The 13215-nt window shown below is 52.4% G+C and overlaps 2 protein-coding genes across 5 annotated transcripts in view; one reads left to right on the forward strand and one right to left on the reverse strand.

The window, feature by feature from the left end:
• LOC127039170 (myotubularin-related protein 9-like) lies at positions 1–12297 on the forward strand. 4 transcript variants are annotated; one of them, XM_050932428.1, is made up of 12 exons: positions 1–336; positions 1448–1672; positions 2199–2258; positions 3031–3139; positions 5532–5657; positions 6734–6907; positions 7377–7594; positions 7964–8125; positions 8896–9037; positions 9359–9579; positions 10985–11136; positions 11378–12297. In XM_050932428.1, the coding sequence occupies exons 2-12, from the start codon at positions 1476–1478 to the stop codon at positions 11554–11556; spliced, it is 1740 nt and encodes a 579-aa protein (XP_050788385.1). In that variant the 5' UTR covers positions 1–336; positions 1448–1475; the 3' UTR covers positions 11557–12297. The 4 variants fall into 4 exon arrangements, with proteins under 4 accessions (XP_050788385.1, XP_050788383.1, XP_050788386.1 ...); XM_050932426.1 differs by having other exon boundaries at positions 2–336; positions 1346–1672; XM_050932429.1 differs by lacking the exon at positions 2199–2258 and having other exon boundaries at positions 6–336; positions 1346–1672.
• EIF3I (eukaryotic translation initiation factor 3 subunit I) overlaps positions 12272–13215 on the reverse strand; it is a 10015-nt gene continuing 9071 nt past the window's right edge. Inside the window, exon 11 of the mRNA XM_050932450.1 lies at positions 12272–12708. Within this exon, the coding sequence (XP_050788407.1) occupies positions 12627–12708 (82 nt within the window). The 3' untranslated portion in view covers positions 12272–12626. The remainder of the gene's footprint in view (positions 12709–13215) is intronic.

Here is a 13215-nt window from a genome sequence, read left to right on the forward strand (position 1 = left end):
CCCTCTCTGTTTCTGGGCCTCACCCACACGGCAGCCTGCTCAGTTCCTGTTCCTGTGTTTCCCAACCCCTGCATCAGAACATGCTTATCACCAGCTTCTCACCAGGGACTGCAAGGTACTGCATGCCCACTGCAGAAGCCACTGTGCCCATCTCTGTGGCGCATTCCCTGCTGCCAGCACCTGGGCGCCCCTGTTCGCTGGGGCATGGCTTTTCCAGCCAAAGAATTCCTTTGCAGCCCTGATCCCAGCGCTAGAGGTTTGGGCTTGAGCAGGATCTGCCCCCTCTGCTGACCCAGCTTTCCGACTGCAGCCTGAGGGGTGCCATTCCAGAAACAGGTAAGGGCAGTGGCCGTTGCTAGGGGCCAGATGTTGGGAGGTATTAATCACTTGCTTCCTGCTGCTGCTTATTCCAAAAGAGAAGCCTGTTCCCCAAGATGGAGAAGGCATCCCTGCCTCCACCCCTTACTTAGGGGCGAACGGGGGTTAAGCAGGTTCTGTCTAATGTCCCTGTCGGACCGAGCCTGGCCAAGCAGAGCAGCTCTGGTTTTAGAAAGGGATCTATTCTGGAGCCCAGCGTGCCTGGGAATAGAGGGAGGGAGCTAACTGCAGAGAAGGGGGCTAAACCGCTCAGCCCCCAAGGATGAATTATAGATTGGAAGCTCTTTGGGGCAAGGATGGGTTTGTACCACTCCTAGCGCATTTAGGCTCCTCCACACTTCCACACTGCAAATCCTAAATAATAACAATAGCCTCTTGCAAGGTAGAGGCTGCATTTTGACCTGCAGCTAAACATATCAGATTTCAATAATAACCTTTAAATGATAACCCTGGGGATGACGCATATGGCTGCACCACCACCCATGTAGACATACGCAAGGAGAGACAGAGGCGTGGTTCATCAGCCTGAGCAGAGGCCTGGGTGCTGGGAACTCCTCCCCAAGTGCTAACCCCGGCTCTGCCACTGACTCCCTCTGAGCCCTTGAGTAAGTCACGTCGCCTCTCGGTGCCTCCATCTGTAAAGTGGAGCTAATGACACCGACCCACTCCCAGGATAGGACCCAGAGCTGAATTAGGTAATGCTCCACCTGTGCTTTGCAGATGGAAAGCTCTATGGGCCCTGAACAGTAGTAAATGTGGGTCGTTTAAAAAGGGACCGAATAAAGCAATGGAGACTAGACTGCAGGGGATGACCCTATATTGGCCTAAGACAGTACAGTGGAAAGAGGGAAGCATGAACCTGTAGGAGGGAGTAGGAAGGAGATGGCACAGAGAGGTTGCGCTGCGCCTCCCACGGTCTGTCCCCCATCTCATGCTGAGTCGCCGTCTCCTTTGGTGGCCATTTTAGGTGCTGGCCGAGGACTTTGCCTGGTCACTGTTGCCTGTCAGCCCTTTGGGAAGGACACGTGACAATTCTTTGGGGCTCTCTGTGCCCCGCGCTCCTTGCCAGGGTTCAGCTCGGCACCGCTGCCGTCGCCATGGAGTTTGCAGAGCTGATCAAGACAGCGAAGGTGGAGAACGTGCAGCTCTCATGCCCTGGGCTCCCACCGATCAAGGGGACACTGTGCATTACCAGCCATCACCTGCTGCTGTCGTCCCAGCCCGGGGGCAATGGGGAGCAGGGCACGGTGGAACTTTGGCTTCTCATCCGGAACGTGGACGCTGTTGAGAAAAGGTGAGTCTCCCCTGCCCTCTCCACGATGTCCCACCAGGGAGGCATGTGTCCGACAGTCTCACCTTCTGAGTGAGAGAGAGAGAGTCTGTGGGTGGTCAGAGCTGGGAGGGGCCCACTGGCGTCAGTGGGAGTCACGCAGCTCACGCCCCCACATCTGGGGGGGGAGGGGGAGCATGTGTTGAACCAAGGGTCTGTCTCCTGTTTACAGGCATCACTCACATTCTTCACCATTCACTTATCCTCCCTTGGTGCCCGTCCACCATGGTGACCCAGAGAACAACAGAGTGAATCTCACTAACTCTGCCCCCAGCACAGAGCAGGGGCTGGGACGAGACACTGAACTCTGCCTTCAGCTGACATTGCTGCGTGTCCCAGTCGAGCGCTGCATCCAGCATGGGGCGTGCAGCTGGTTAGGGGACAGAACAGGCTTTCGCCTCTTTTTCCATTCTCTCCTCTGCCCTTGAGGCTAGCCAGATGGTGCAGCTCAAGCCCTGTGCAATAACCTCTCTTCTTTTCTGTGACTTAGTGTTCAGAACCTAGGCTGGTACCAAACCTCCAGGACTAACAGCTCCCATCGAGAGACCAGGTTTGGCTTTTACCCCTGTATTGGCTCTAACCCACCTAAAACGCCTGGCTTGGCACTAACCGCTGACCAGCTTCCCTCTCACACAGCTGCGCTGGGCTGGGGCACCAGGGACCTGTGTCTGCAATGCTTGCTTTAGTATCCTCTCTGCAGAGAGGTGGGGAGGACACTGGTCTCACTGCTTCTGTCAGGAGTGGGGGAAAGACAAGGGAGAAGGTGGGGCCGGGCAGTCAGAGTGAACGGTGCTTCCATCTTACTATTCAGGGATGAGCCAGCTTTCCTCTGGTGACAGACAATGCACCTGAGCTGCTCCGGAAGGACTGGAAACCCCCATCCTTTACACCCAGGGGACGAATGGAATAATACATGCTCTAACTCATGCTTCTTACCGTCATCCCCTTCAGACCCTCCCATGCACGTGCTCCCACATTTGCACCTACACATGCACAGACACAGCCACGCTTCCACAATCACATATTCACCCATCCTCCAGGGTAGCCGTGAGGGCAAACAATGCACGCAACTGCCCAGCACAGACGCGCCTCTCCAGCAGCCTGGGCAATAAAGCCACTAGACATATTCTTACACACGTATGCTCTCATGCACACTCAAGTTCTCACCTGCCTCTTTTTACATACATGTACCTACGCTCACATGCACCCACGCTCGCACGTGCAGCAGCTGGACTCCACCTTGGGGGGTTTGGATTGTGGTTGATCCAAGAGACAAGGACATAGGGTCTAACTCCCAGCTCCTGTCTGGCATCTCCCCACAGGATTGCAAGTTCCTTGGGCACAATCACACTCAAGTGCAAAGACCTGAAGGTGCTGCAGCTGGAGATCCCAGGTATGGAGGAATGTCTCAACATCGCCAGCTCCACTGAGGTCAGTCAGTGCCAACTGGTGGCTCGAGATTCGTTCTCTGTAGAAGGGAAGGGAACGGCCTTTTGGCCACCCAGAGTGTAGCTGGGGGCTGGGCTGGGATTGGAAGGCAGCCAAGTGCAGCTCCTGGAAAGATCCTCTCCCCAGCGTGGAAGGTTTTGACATTTGGCAAGAGGAAGCACAGTGCCCCTGTGGTGTTTGCTTTGAGTTCATCATTAACGTGGGTAATTATTGACTTCCCTCTGGCCCTTGTTTGCTTTCAGATCTTAGGGGCTTTTTGGAGGCACCTGCTGGGTCTATCTCACTAGCACATGGTGATGACCTAGGGGCACCCTGTAGCCCAGCTGATACACTGAAAACTTGACCAGGAGCTCAAAGGCCTTGGCTTGCAACCCAGTCCTGCTCCCAGCCACCTAAGCGGAAGTTTTGCCATTGACCTGAATGGATGTAGGATCAAGACACCCTCATCTTTAATGTGAAGGTGTGGCCCAAAGAGAGTACAGTTCCCAGCATGCAATATGCCATTTTGATTCAGGTGCTGACTGCATTGCATGCTGGAACCTGTAGTTTCCAGGGGATGCACTTCCATACCGAAGAAAGAGAAAGTTGATAGTAATGAATATAAATCAGAAGTTGGGAATTGTAGAAAACTGATAAAGGGAATCAAAGGGACATAAGGACAAATCTATGGCCAGCACAGTGAGGAGGTTTTTAAATGCATGAGGAACAAAAAGCATCTTGACAATGGTATTGGTTCATTATTAAATGGAAATGGTAGAATTATCAATAAGAATTCCGAAAAGATAGAAATGTTAAATAAATATTTATGTTCTGTATTCGGGGGGGAAACAGTCTCGTCAAATGGTGATGCTCCATTCCACTGGTATCACTGGAGGATATTAAACAGAAGCTACTAATAGACATTTTAAAATCAGCATGTCTAGATAACTTGCACCCAAGAGTTTTAGAAGAGCTGACTGAGGAGCTCATTGGACCATTAATGTTGATTTTCAATAAGTGTTGGGGCATTGGGGAAGTTCCAGAAGACAGGAAGAAATCTAATGTTGTGCCAGTTTTTAAAAAGAGTAAATGGGATGACCTGGGTAATTATAAGCCTGTCAGCCTGACATCGATCCTTGGCAAGATAATGGAGCAGCTGATATGGGGAGTCGATTAATAAAGAATTAAAGAATGATAATGTAATTAATGCAAATTAATATGGGTGTATGGAAAATAGATCCGGTCAAATAAACTTGCTATTTTTTTTTTATGAGATTGCCAGTTTGTCTGATGAAGATAATAGTGTTGACATAATATACTTAGACTTCTCTAAAGCGTTTGGCTTGGTACTACAGAGACATTTTGATTAAAATACTAGACCAATCTAAAATTTACATGGCACACATTAAATGGAATAAAACTTGGCTCATTGATTGCTCTCAAACGTAATTGTAAATGGGGAATCGTCAGCACGTGGGGTGAACTCTGTGGCCAAAAGATCTAATGCGATCCTGGGAGCCATAAACAGGGGAATCTCAAGTAGGAACCAAGAAGTTATTTTACCTCTGCTTGGCACCGGTACAGCCGCTGCTGGAATAGTGTCCAGTCTTGATGCCTGCAATTCAAGAAGGATGTTGATAAATTTGAGGGGGTTCAGAGAAGGGCCACAAGAATGATAAAAGGATTAGAAACCTGCCTTAGAGTGGTAGACGCTCAATCTATTTAACTTAGCAAAAAGGTGCTTAAGGAGTGACTTGATCACAGTCTATAAAGATCTACACATATTTAATAGGCTCTTCAGTGTCGCAGAGAACTGTCTTAACAGTATCCAATGGCTGGAAGTTGAAGCTAGACAAACAGACGGGAAATAAGGCGTACATTTTAACAGTGGGGGTGATTAAGCTTGGGCCAATTTACCCAGGGTTGTGGTGGATTCCCCATCACTGACACTTCTAAAATCAAGATTGGATATTTTTCTAAAAGATCTCCTCGAGGCATTTGGAAGGGGGAGTCCTCTGGCCAGTGTTATACAGGTCAGATTAGATTACCACACTGGTCCCTTTGGGCCTTAGAATCTAGGTATGAAAGATGAAGACAGCTGTGAGCTGCATTAGCTCTGTGGCTGGTACACAGCCCAGCTCAGCTACTTATTTTTCCTGCCATTAAGACTTAAAATTGGATTTGGGTGCAAAGAAGCCCTGAGGCCCGGTTGGGGTGGTGTTATGCCCTCTAATAGCTGCTGTCTTTGCATTAGCTGCATTCTGGATGCAGAATGGCTCTTGTGGGCTGTTCTAGCCCTTCCCTTGCACGTAATCAGTATTGTGTGGGTGCTGGTCCATATACTATGAATAGAGACCAATTCCATGTGTGTGTTCATCCTTGTTCTTTCTTTTAGGCCCTCTCTTCTGTGGATTCAGTGATGATGATGTACCCGTTCTTCTACAGACCCCAAAGCATGAAGCTCAAGGATGGGTGGCAGCTTTACCCCCTCCAACATTACTACCAGCAAATTGCCTCAGAGGTGGGTATGGAGGGGTAGAAACCTTTTCAATGCGAGATCAATGGGCGGCGGGGAAGAGATCACTCCAGAAATGTCCTTCAAGGGGGGATGGGGGATTGAGCCACTCCATACACAACACATAGGGCAAGGAGGGAGTGGATCATTTCACACATGGGGCATCACCCCACATGCAGGGTAGAAACCGTGTCAGATCCATGCAGATGGGATGGCTCATGGGGTGGTTAATGGCAGGTGCACTGGTAAAAGGAGAGGCTTGTAGCAGAAAAGGGGTTTGGTCAGGATGCAGATGGCACATAAAGTGTCTGAACACAGAGGGTGGGCTGGGAAGTGGAGATGCGACTTGCCATCTTTCCCTCCACATTGGTAGGCCCAAGCAGCCTGGATCTGTAGGAACTGAGTTATTGGTTGGTGCTCTGGTGACCCGTAGGCAGAGCTGAAAGTAAGCCGGTACAGTGCAGTATGGCGTATCGGGAAGAAAATGCCAACTGTACCAGCTGGGCCACTGATGGGGGGCAAGGGACAAAAGGGGCAGCTGCCCCAGGGCTCTGGCAGCAATTTAAAGGGTCCACTGTGGCTAGGGGCCCTGGGGTTCCAGTGGTGATTTAAAGGGCCCGGGGCTTCTGGCTGCTGCTGCCTACCATGCCAGCGGCTGGAGCTCTGGGTGGTGCAGCCTGGGCAGTGCAGAAGGGCTGGCTGGGGGATTTTTGGCCCAAGGTCCCACCCCTTCTGGGGACCCCGAGCCGCCCCACCCCCCCCAACCTTGCCCAGGACCCCGGCTACCCTGCATATCATTAAGTCATTTCAGTTACTTTCACCCCTGCCTATGGGAGATGAATTGATGAGTGTCACTCCAGCCCCAAATGGGATAGAGGCTCACCCTCCACAACAGGCCCCCTCGCTGACAGTCTTAGCAGAGAGGGAAAGGACTAGCTGGGCTGTGGAGATATCTTCCGTAGAGGTGGGCCCTCCAGGGTAGAGTAAAATATCCATCTGGGATAGACACACCCCACCCCACCCACTGTCCCCCTGGGGTGAAAGCTGCAGGAATCAGAGCCTGACACTTCTGTACTTCCCAGACAAGTGCTTGGAGGCTGAGTTGCATTAACGGGGATTTCACCATCTGCTCCAGTTATCCACCAGCTGTAATTGTACCAGCCACGGTGGATGATAAGGTCTTGCAGAAGGCTGCCCGGTTCCGCCAGGGGGGACGATTCCCTGTCCTCAGCTACTATCACAAGAAGAATGGGACGGTGAGTCTGTCTCCCTTTAGTTTCTTGCTCCCCTCCCAGCTCTTCCTCTCAGAGGGTGAAAGAGTGGGAAAGCTTCTGCAGATCAGTGCTTCCCCTGTCTGTCTGCCACCAATAGCACTATAATCAGAGACCTCCTCTCTGAGGATCCCAACGCACTTAGCCAACAAATTGAGCCACTTCTGGAGTGAGGCACTGCAGCTGTTGAGCAGCTCACAGCAACACTGCACAGCTGTTCAGTACTGGAAGTAACAAAGAACACTGTCTCCAACAAACTGCAAGGGGAAATGAAAGAGCCAGAAGAGAACCACTGAATCCAAGCTGGAACTGAGCCAGGACTCTGAGAGCAGCTGGGTTTTCCCTCAGAGGTCTCCCAGCCAGGTACCAAACAAGCCAAAGCCTGTGTAACTTAAGGTCTGTTTGCAGCAATGCACAAGGCAAGGAAAAAACACCTTACTCCTCCGCCCTGCAGGTGATGCTCCGTAGCAGCCAGCCACTGATAGGGCCCAACAGGAAGAGCTGCCAAGAGGATGAGCTGTTGCTCAGCGCCGTCCTGGATGGAGGGGAGCGCGGCTTCATCATCGACACCCGCTCAGCTCAGGCAGCCAAGCAGGCTCGGATGATGGGGGGTGGTACAGAGCCCAAGTCCTCCTATCCCCGCTGGAAGAGGCTGCACAGGCCACTGGAGAGGTAAGTGGAGCAGCTCTCTCTAAGCCCCAGGCATGGAGGCCGGTGGCTTCACCTGCAGTGCATGGGGATCTCTGGCACGGCTCTTACGGGGAGCATTGACGATGTTAACCCCCTGCCCTTTTATCTCCATTGGCACCATAATATTTGTGGCTGTGCTATGCCAAGGCCTGGCCCACTCATTACACTGGTGATTACTGGCCCAGTTGTGCTAGTTCTGCAACCGAGCCCCCACCCCCAGGAAGACTGGGACAGAGGCTCCTCCGGTTGTGCAGACTTATCGAAGGAGCCTAGAAACCATCACACACACACACTCCTCCCCCCGCCCCCCCAAGCAACACCCTGACAGCTCTCATCCTCTTCCCCTCTCAGAGGCCGCCCGCTCCAGGAGAGTTTCATTAAACTGGTAGAAGCCTGCAACGACACTTCCCTCAGCATGGACCGCTGGCTGAGCAAGCTGGAGGGCTCCAAATGGCTGGCCCACGTCAAAGCAGCCCTGAGCACCGCCTGCCTGGCCGCCCAGTGCATGGAGAGGTGAGAGGAGAGGGTGTAAGGGGCAGGCGCTCAGCTGCTTTGGGGACAGTATGCTGAGTTGTATCACCTGCTGCTGTGAGCCCTGCTACCCCCTGCAGGCCCTTGCCAGTTCTTTCCCCCTGGAAAAGGTCTTTATAAAGAGATCAACAGGCTGTATGTGAGCTGGGGTTCCTGGGAGGTCCCCGGCCTAGCCCCTGGGGCCCAACAGGGAACAAAGGACACCCTTCTGTTCCCAGTCTTGCCACTGACTATCCATGCAGCTTCAGCACAGTCACGGCCACCTTCTGGGCCTCTGTTTCCCCATCTGTGTTAAAAAAAAAAATGTACAGGAGGATTAATGATGGAAGGTACTGAGCATTAGATAAAGCTCCTCAGCTGGCTGCAGAATAACCACAACTGTCAGCACCCTGGTAGCCTTGATCCACCCACAGTGACAGCCTAAGGCATCTGAGCTGTGATTCAAACACCAGTCCTGTCCCCTCCTGCCCCAGCCAGGGTTGGCTCCAGGGTTTTTGCTGCCCCAAGAAAAAAAAAAAAATCCACGATCTGCGGCACTTCAGCAGCTGCTCTACAGCCCCTCTCCGTTGGCCACCCTAAGCATCTGCTTGCTGGACTGGTACCTAGAGGCGGCCCTGGCCCCGGCCGGCTCTCTTCAGCCCTGGGGCTCTGTCACTTTCTCACTGGGGGCAAGTTGGGACCCCACTATTCACTGGCCTGCAGGGGCCCAGGCACTCTCCTTCCGGTGACTGCCATGCTGTGTTTGCCTTCAGGGAAGAGGCCTGCATCCTGGTGCATGGAGCCGAAGGGACAGATACCACCCTGCTGGTGACAGCTCTGGCCCAGGTGATCCTAGACCCCAACTGCAGGACGCTGACTGGGTTCCAGGGGCTGCTGGAGCGGGAGTGGATAGAGGTAACTCCCCCACAAACCCACCCCCAGGCCACCATCCCAAAGCAGCCTGGCCCTAGCAGCTCCAGACCCCGAACCCGAGAGCCGCAATAGAGGGTAGAGCAGCCAGCCCACATCTCAGAGCAACATGGGTGCAGGGACGATGCCCTGGCTCATCAGCCCCATTACACCAGCTCCCCCTCATCCCTGGTCCTCACCCAAGGGCCCCACTGTTTGGGAACAGGCAACTCCTTTGTATAGCTCACCCCCCTGTGCCTGGTGCCCTCTCATTCCAGCCTTCCCCCACCCCGTCACGGATGGATTCCTTCTGCCCTTGATTTGCAGGCAGGACACCCGTTTCACTTCCGCTGCGCCCACTCCGCATACTCCCATGCCCGGCTCAAGCAGGAGGCTCCCATCTTCCTCCTCTTCCTCGACTGTGTCTGGCAGCTGGGGCGCCAGTTCCCCTTCTCCCTGCAGTTTAACGAGCGCCTCCTGCTGGTGCTGTTTGAACACACATACGCATCCTGCTACGGGACCTTTCTGTGCAACAGCGAGAAGGAAAGGTGAGTTCCCAGGGACCTGTGAGGGGACAGCTATCCGGAGAGCAGGGACAATACTGATCAAAGGATCCTGGCCTGGGAGATGAGCTAGCAGAACTGTGCCTGCCCCCTCCCAATTCTAGTTTACAATCTCCTGGGACTCAGGGGAAGCCCCTACCCAACAGATAAGTGATCTCACATTAGTGTTTTCAGGGGTAAGGTGGGGGAAGGTTATCACCCCTGCCCTCTTTGACCTCACCAGTTACTGCCAAGTCATCCCACACGGATTGTATGTCTGGCTTTGCAAGGCACCAGAGTGAAGCAAACGGGACTTGCCTGTCTCTCTAGCAAGCACTTATCACCTCCCTGCATGTCCTGCTCAGACTGGCTTTAGGAGACCACACCTGTTGGGGCAGTGGTCCTCAGCCAGGAGTATGCATACCCCTGTGGGTACACAAAGGCCTTCCAGGGGGTACTCAACTCATCTAGATCAGCATTTCTCCATCTGGGGGTTACAGGACAGGTTTAGGGGGGTAACAAGTGCAGGGCCAGCATTAGGGAGTAGCATTAAGGGCAACTGCCCTGGGCCTTACGCCACAGGGAGCCCCACAAAGCTAAGCTACATCCCTCACCCCGGGCGGTGGGGATTAGATTTCAGCCAATGCCCACAAGTGGAAAACAGGCTCAAGTACAATATTTATAGTCCCGCTGATTTCTTTTATGATATGGTAAAAATGAGAGTCAGCAATTTTTCAGTAATAGTGTGCTGGGACTTGTGTATTTGTGTGTCTGATTTGGCAAGGAAGGAATTTTAAAGTGAGCTGAACCACACGCTATGCAAGACAGATCAGACTCTTGAAAGGGGCACAGTATTCTGGAAAGATGGGGAACCATTATGCGAGGGGATAGGCCAAAACTTCCAAACCTGGCTACCCGCCGCTAGGGGCCTCAGCCCCGCCTTAGGCAGTTGACTAGGAGTGGCATAATCTGCAGAGATGGCCCAGCGCCTGCTCCAGCCCACAGGGATAGAGCAGCCAAACCAAATTCCCATTGACAGCCCACTCCTCCGTGCATGCTTTGGTGTCTCTACACCTGAAGGGACAGGATGAGTTTATTCCCTCTCTGCCTCCACTGCTGGCTGTACAGCCACCGTGGCCCCAGCTGGATCAAAGCCCAGCATAAGGTGAGGTGGCTCCTCATCCAGCCTACAGCTCAGGTCCAGCATGGGATTTCTGCTACTCCCATGAAAGGACTTTAGAGCTAAATTCACAATGCCCTGCCAGCTCCTGCTTCGCCAGGGGGCAGGAGCATCAACCCCGGCCCATGGCCAGAGCACGGCCCTAGCTTGAGGAGTGGTTAGCCCTTTAGGCTGCCAGTGCACTGCAGAACTGCAGGGAAAGGACTAAAATGCTGCTCGGTCCTCATGCAGGTGCTTGTGTGAAGTGAAGGAGAAAACTCACTCCCTCTGGTCCAGGCTGAATCAACCCAGCGAGTTGAAGAAACACCTGAATCCCCTGTACACGTACAATGCCCTGGTCATCTGGCCGTCCGTGGAGCCTCAGAGCCTGCAGCTCTGGCAAGGTAAGTGCTGTCCAGGCATTGGCCTTTAGCCAGCTACTCGTGAAATACAGAGGTCTCCTAAACCACACTGCAAGGGCCTTGCATTCAAGCAGCAGGAACCCTGACTGCTCCCCTCAGTCACTGCAGAGAAGAACATAGGAGCACAGGCTGGGGACAGCTGCTCCAGTTCCAGCCTCTTCCTGCAGGGCTGAGCGTAGGAGCTGGGGGCTACACACTAACACACACTGCATGTGTCTGGCAGGTTTGTTCCTCCGGTGGATCCAATCCTCTCAATACTTAGATGAGGCCTGGGCAGAAATCCAGCGACTAGTGACAAGCTGCGAAGATGCCCCAGAAGAGAGGGCAGGGCGCACGCTGTGCCACTCACAACCAGATGCTGCTTACCCACTGACAATCACAGGGACCGCAAACGAAGGATGAACCAGGACATCGGCGACTGCAACAGAACAGCTGCTGGCTCAGGCTCGGCCACATATCCCACCTATCGCTCAGACTGCTCCAGAGGCAGCGAGGACAGACACTGCCTCTTAGGGAGTAGGGCTTTGTGCTGGTCACCCGGGCTCTGTTGACAGCAGGCCAGGCTCTGAGCCGAACGCACTAGGCACACAGAGAACAGAGGAGACACGGGGCAGGCATGGACCCAACCTCGTGGCACAACGCTTTGAGCAGTTACATAGTGCAGATTAGGTTTGTTACAGTAAAATGGTCTCTACTCATGACATCTCCTTTCAAGGGAGAACATTCAGGGCATGTCTACACGGCAATAAAAAACCCACGGCTCTGAGCCTCAGAGCCGGGTCAGCTGATGTGGGGTCGCAGAGCTAAAAAAAGAAGATATTCAGCACCAAAACCTTCCTAGTGCGGGAAGTAACTGTTCCATGAGGAAAGTCAGCTCAGTCTCACTTTCTGCACAAAGCAATGGGGTCACGTGCATTTGTCAGCTGGAAACATAGCAGCCAGTAATTGGTTTCTGGCTTGTTTACAGATTCAGTGATTCTGGGTATTAATGAAGGGGAGATGCCATTGGACAGTGATGGGTGGGTAGGAGATTTTATCCAGGGTAACCAGAGAAACAGAGATAACCAAGCTGAGTTTACCCACAGCCACCGCAAGGACTGATACGCTTTAACTCATCTGGTTATAAAAAAGATTTATATTTACCATTGCCTTTTGAGTTTATTTTTCCAAGACTTATAAATATCTCCAGCAAGGCAGGAAGTTAGTGTCCACAGCAGCAGGGAGCAAGCTGGCCCATTCTTCCCTCTGGTCTCACACCAGTCAGACCACCTCAGACAAAGCAGCTGATCCGACCATTCCAGGCTGGTTTCTCTTTTAGGCTCACACCCTCAGCACTCAATCCCAAGAGCTCTATGCTGCCACCCACTGAAACAGACTAACTTTAAGCCCAGACAAAACTCCAGGAGAGGAGCCAAGTGAAAGTGGGGGAAAAAAATAAAATAAAGAGGGTGGGGGAAGAAACAGGAGCTGCTTCAAGCTTCAAATTCGAACTCAAAGTACTGTGGGTCAAAGTAATGGATGCGAACGTAACCATCTTCACCGCCACTGCTGTAACTGCAAGGGGGGAGAGAAAGCCAGATGAAACCACTGTCCCGCACTGGGACCTCAAGAGTTTGAGGTCAATGACACCCCTTCAAAAACCCAGGCTAGTAACCCCAACTTCATCTAGTAAAGGATTTTTATATGGGACAACGGTATACTCGGGGCTGTAACCCAGTAAAGATTTTGGGTTAGCAGATCTCAGAGGGTCTCACCTCTACGAGGATGTGGGAGCTAAGAGCTAGTGAGTCTGTGCCTAGGATGGATATTTGCAGAAAGCTATTACTGGATGTATAGGATCAGCAGATAAAGACAGAAGAGACCTGTTGGAATCATCTGTCCTCTCTGCTACGGCAGGTTGTCTCCCATACTAAGAAATTAAAGTTAATGTTTAAAATCAAATTTACACAAGTTAAGAAGAAGGTACTGTACATCTGGGGTTGGGCTTGGGTTATGGGGGATTGCAAGTATCAGCTACAAGGTTCATGAGATATATACATATCACATAACCAGCACAGATCC

The sequence above is a fragment of the Gopherus flavomarginatus genome, chromosome 22, assembly GCF_025201925.1.
Source record: "Gopherus flavomarginatus isolate rGopFla2 chromosome 22, rGopFla2.mat.asm, whole genome shotgun sequence".
Taxonomy (NCBI): Eukaryota; Metazoa; Chordata; order Testudines; family Testudinidae; genus Gopherus; species Gopherus flavomarginatus.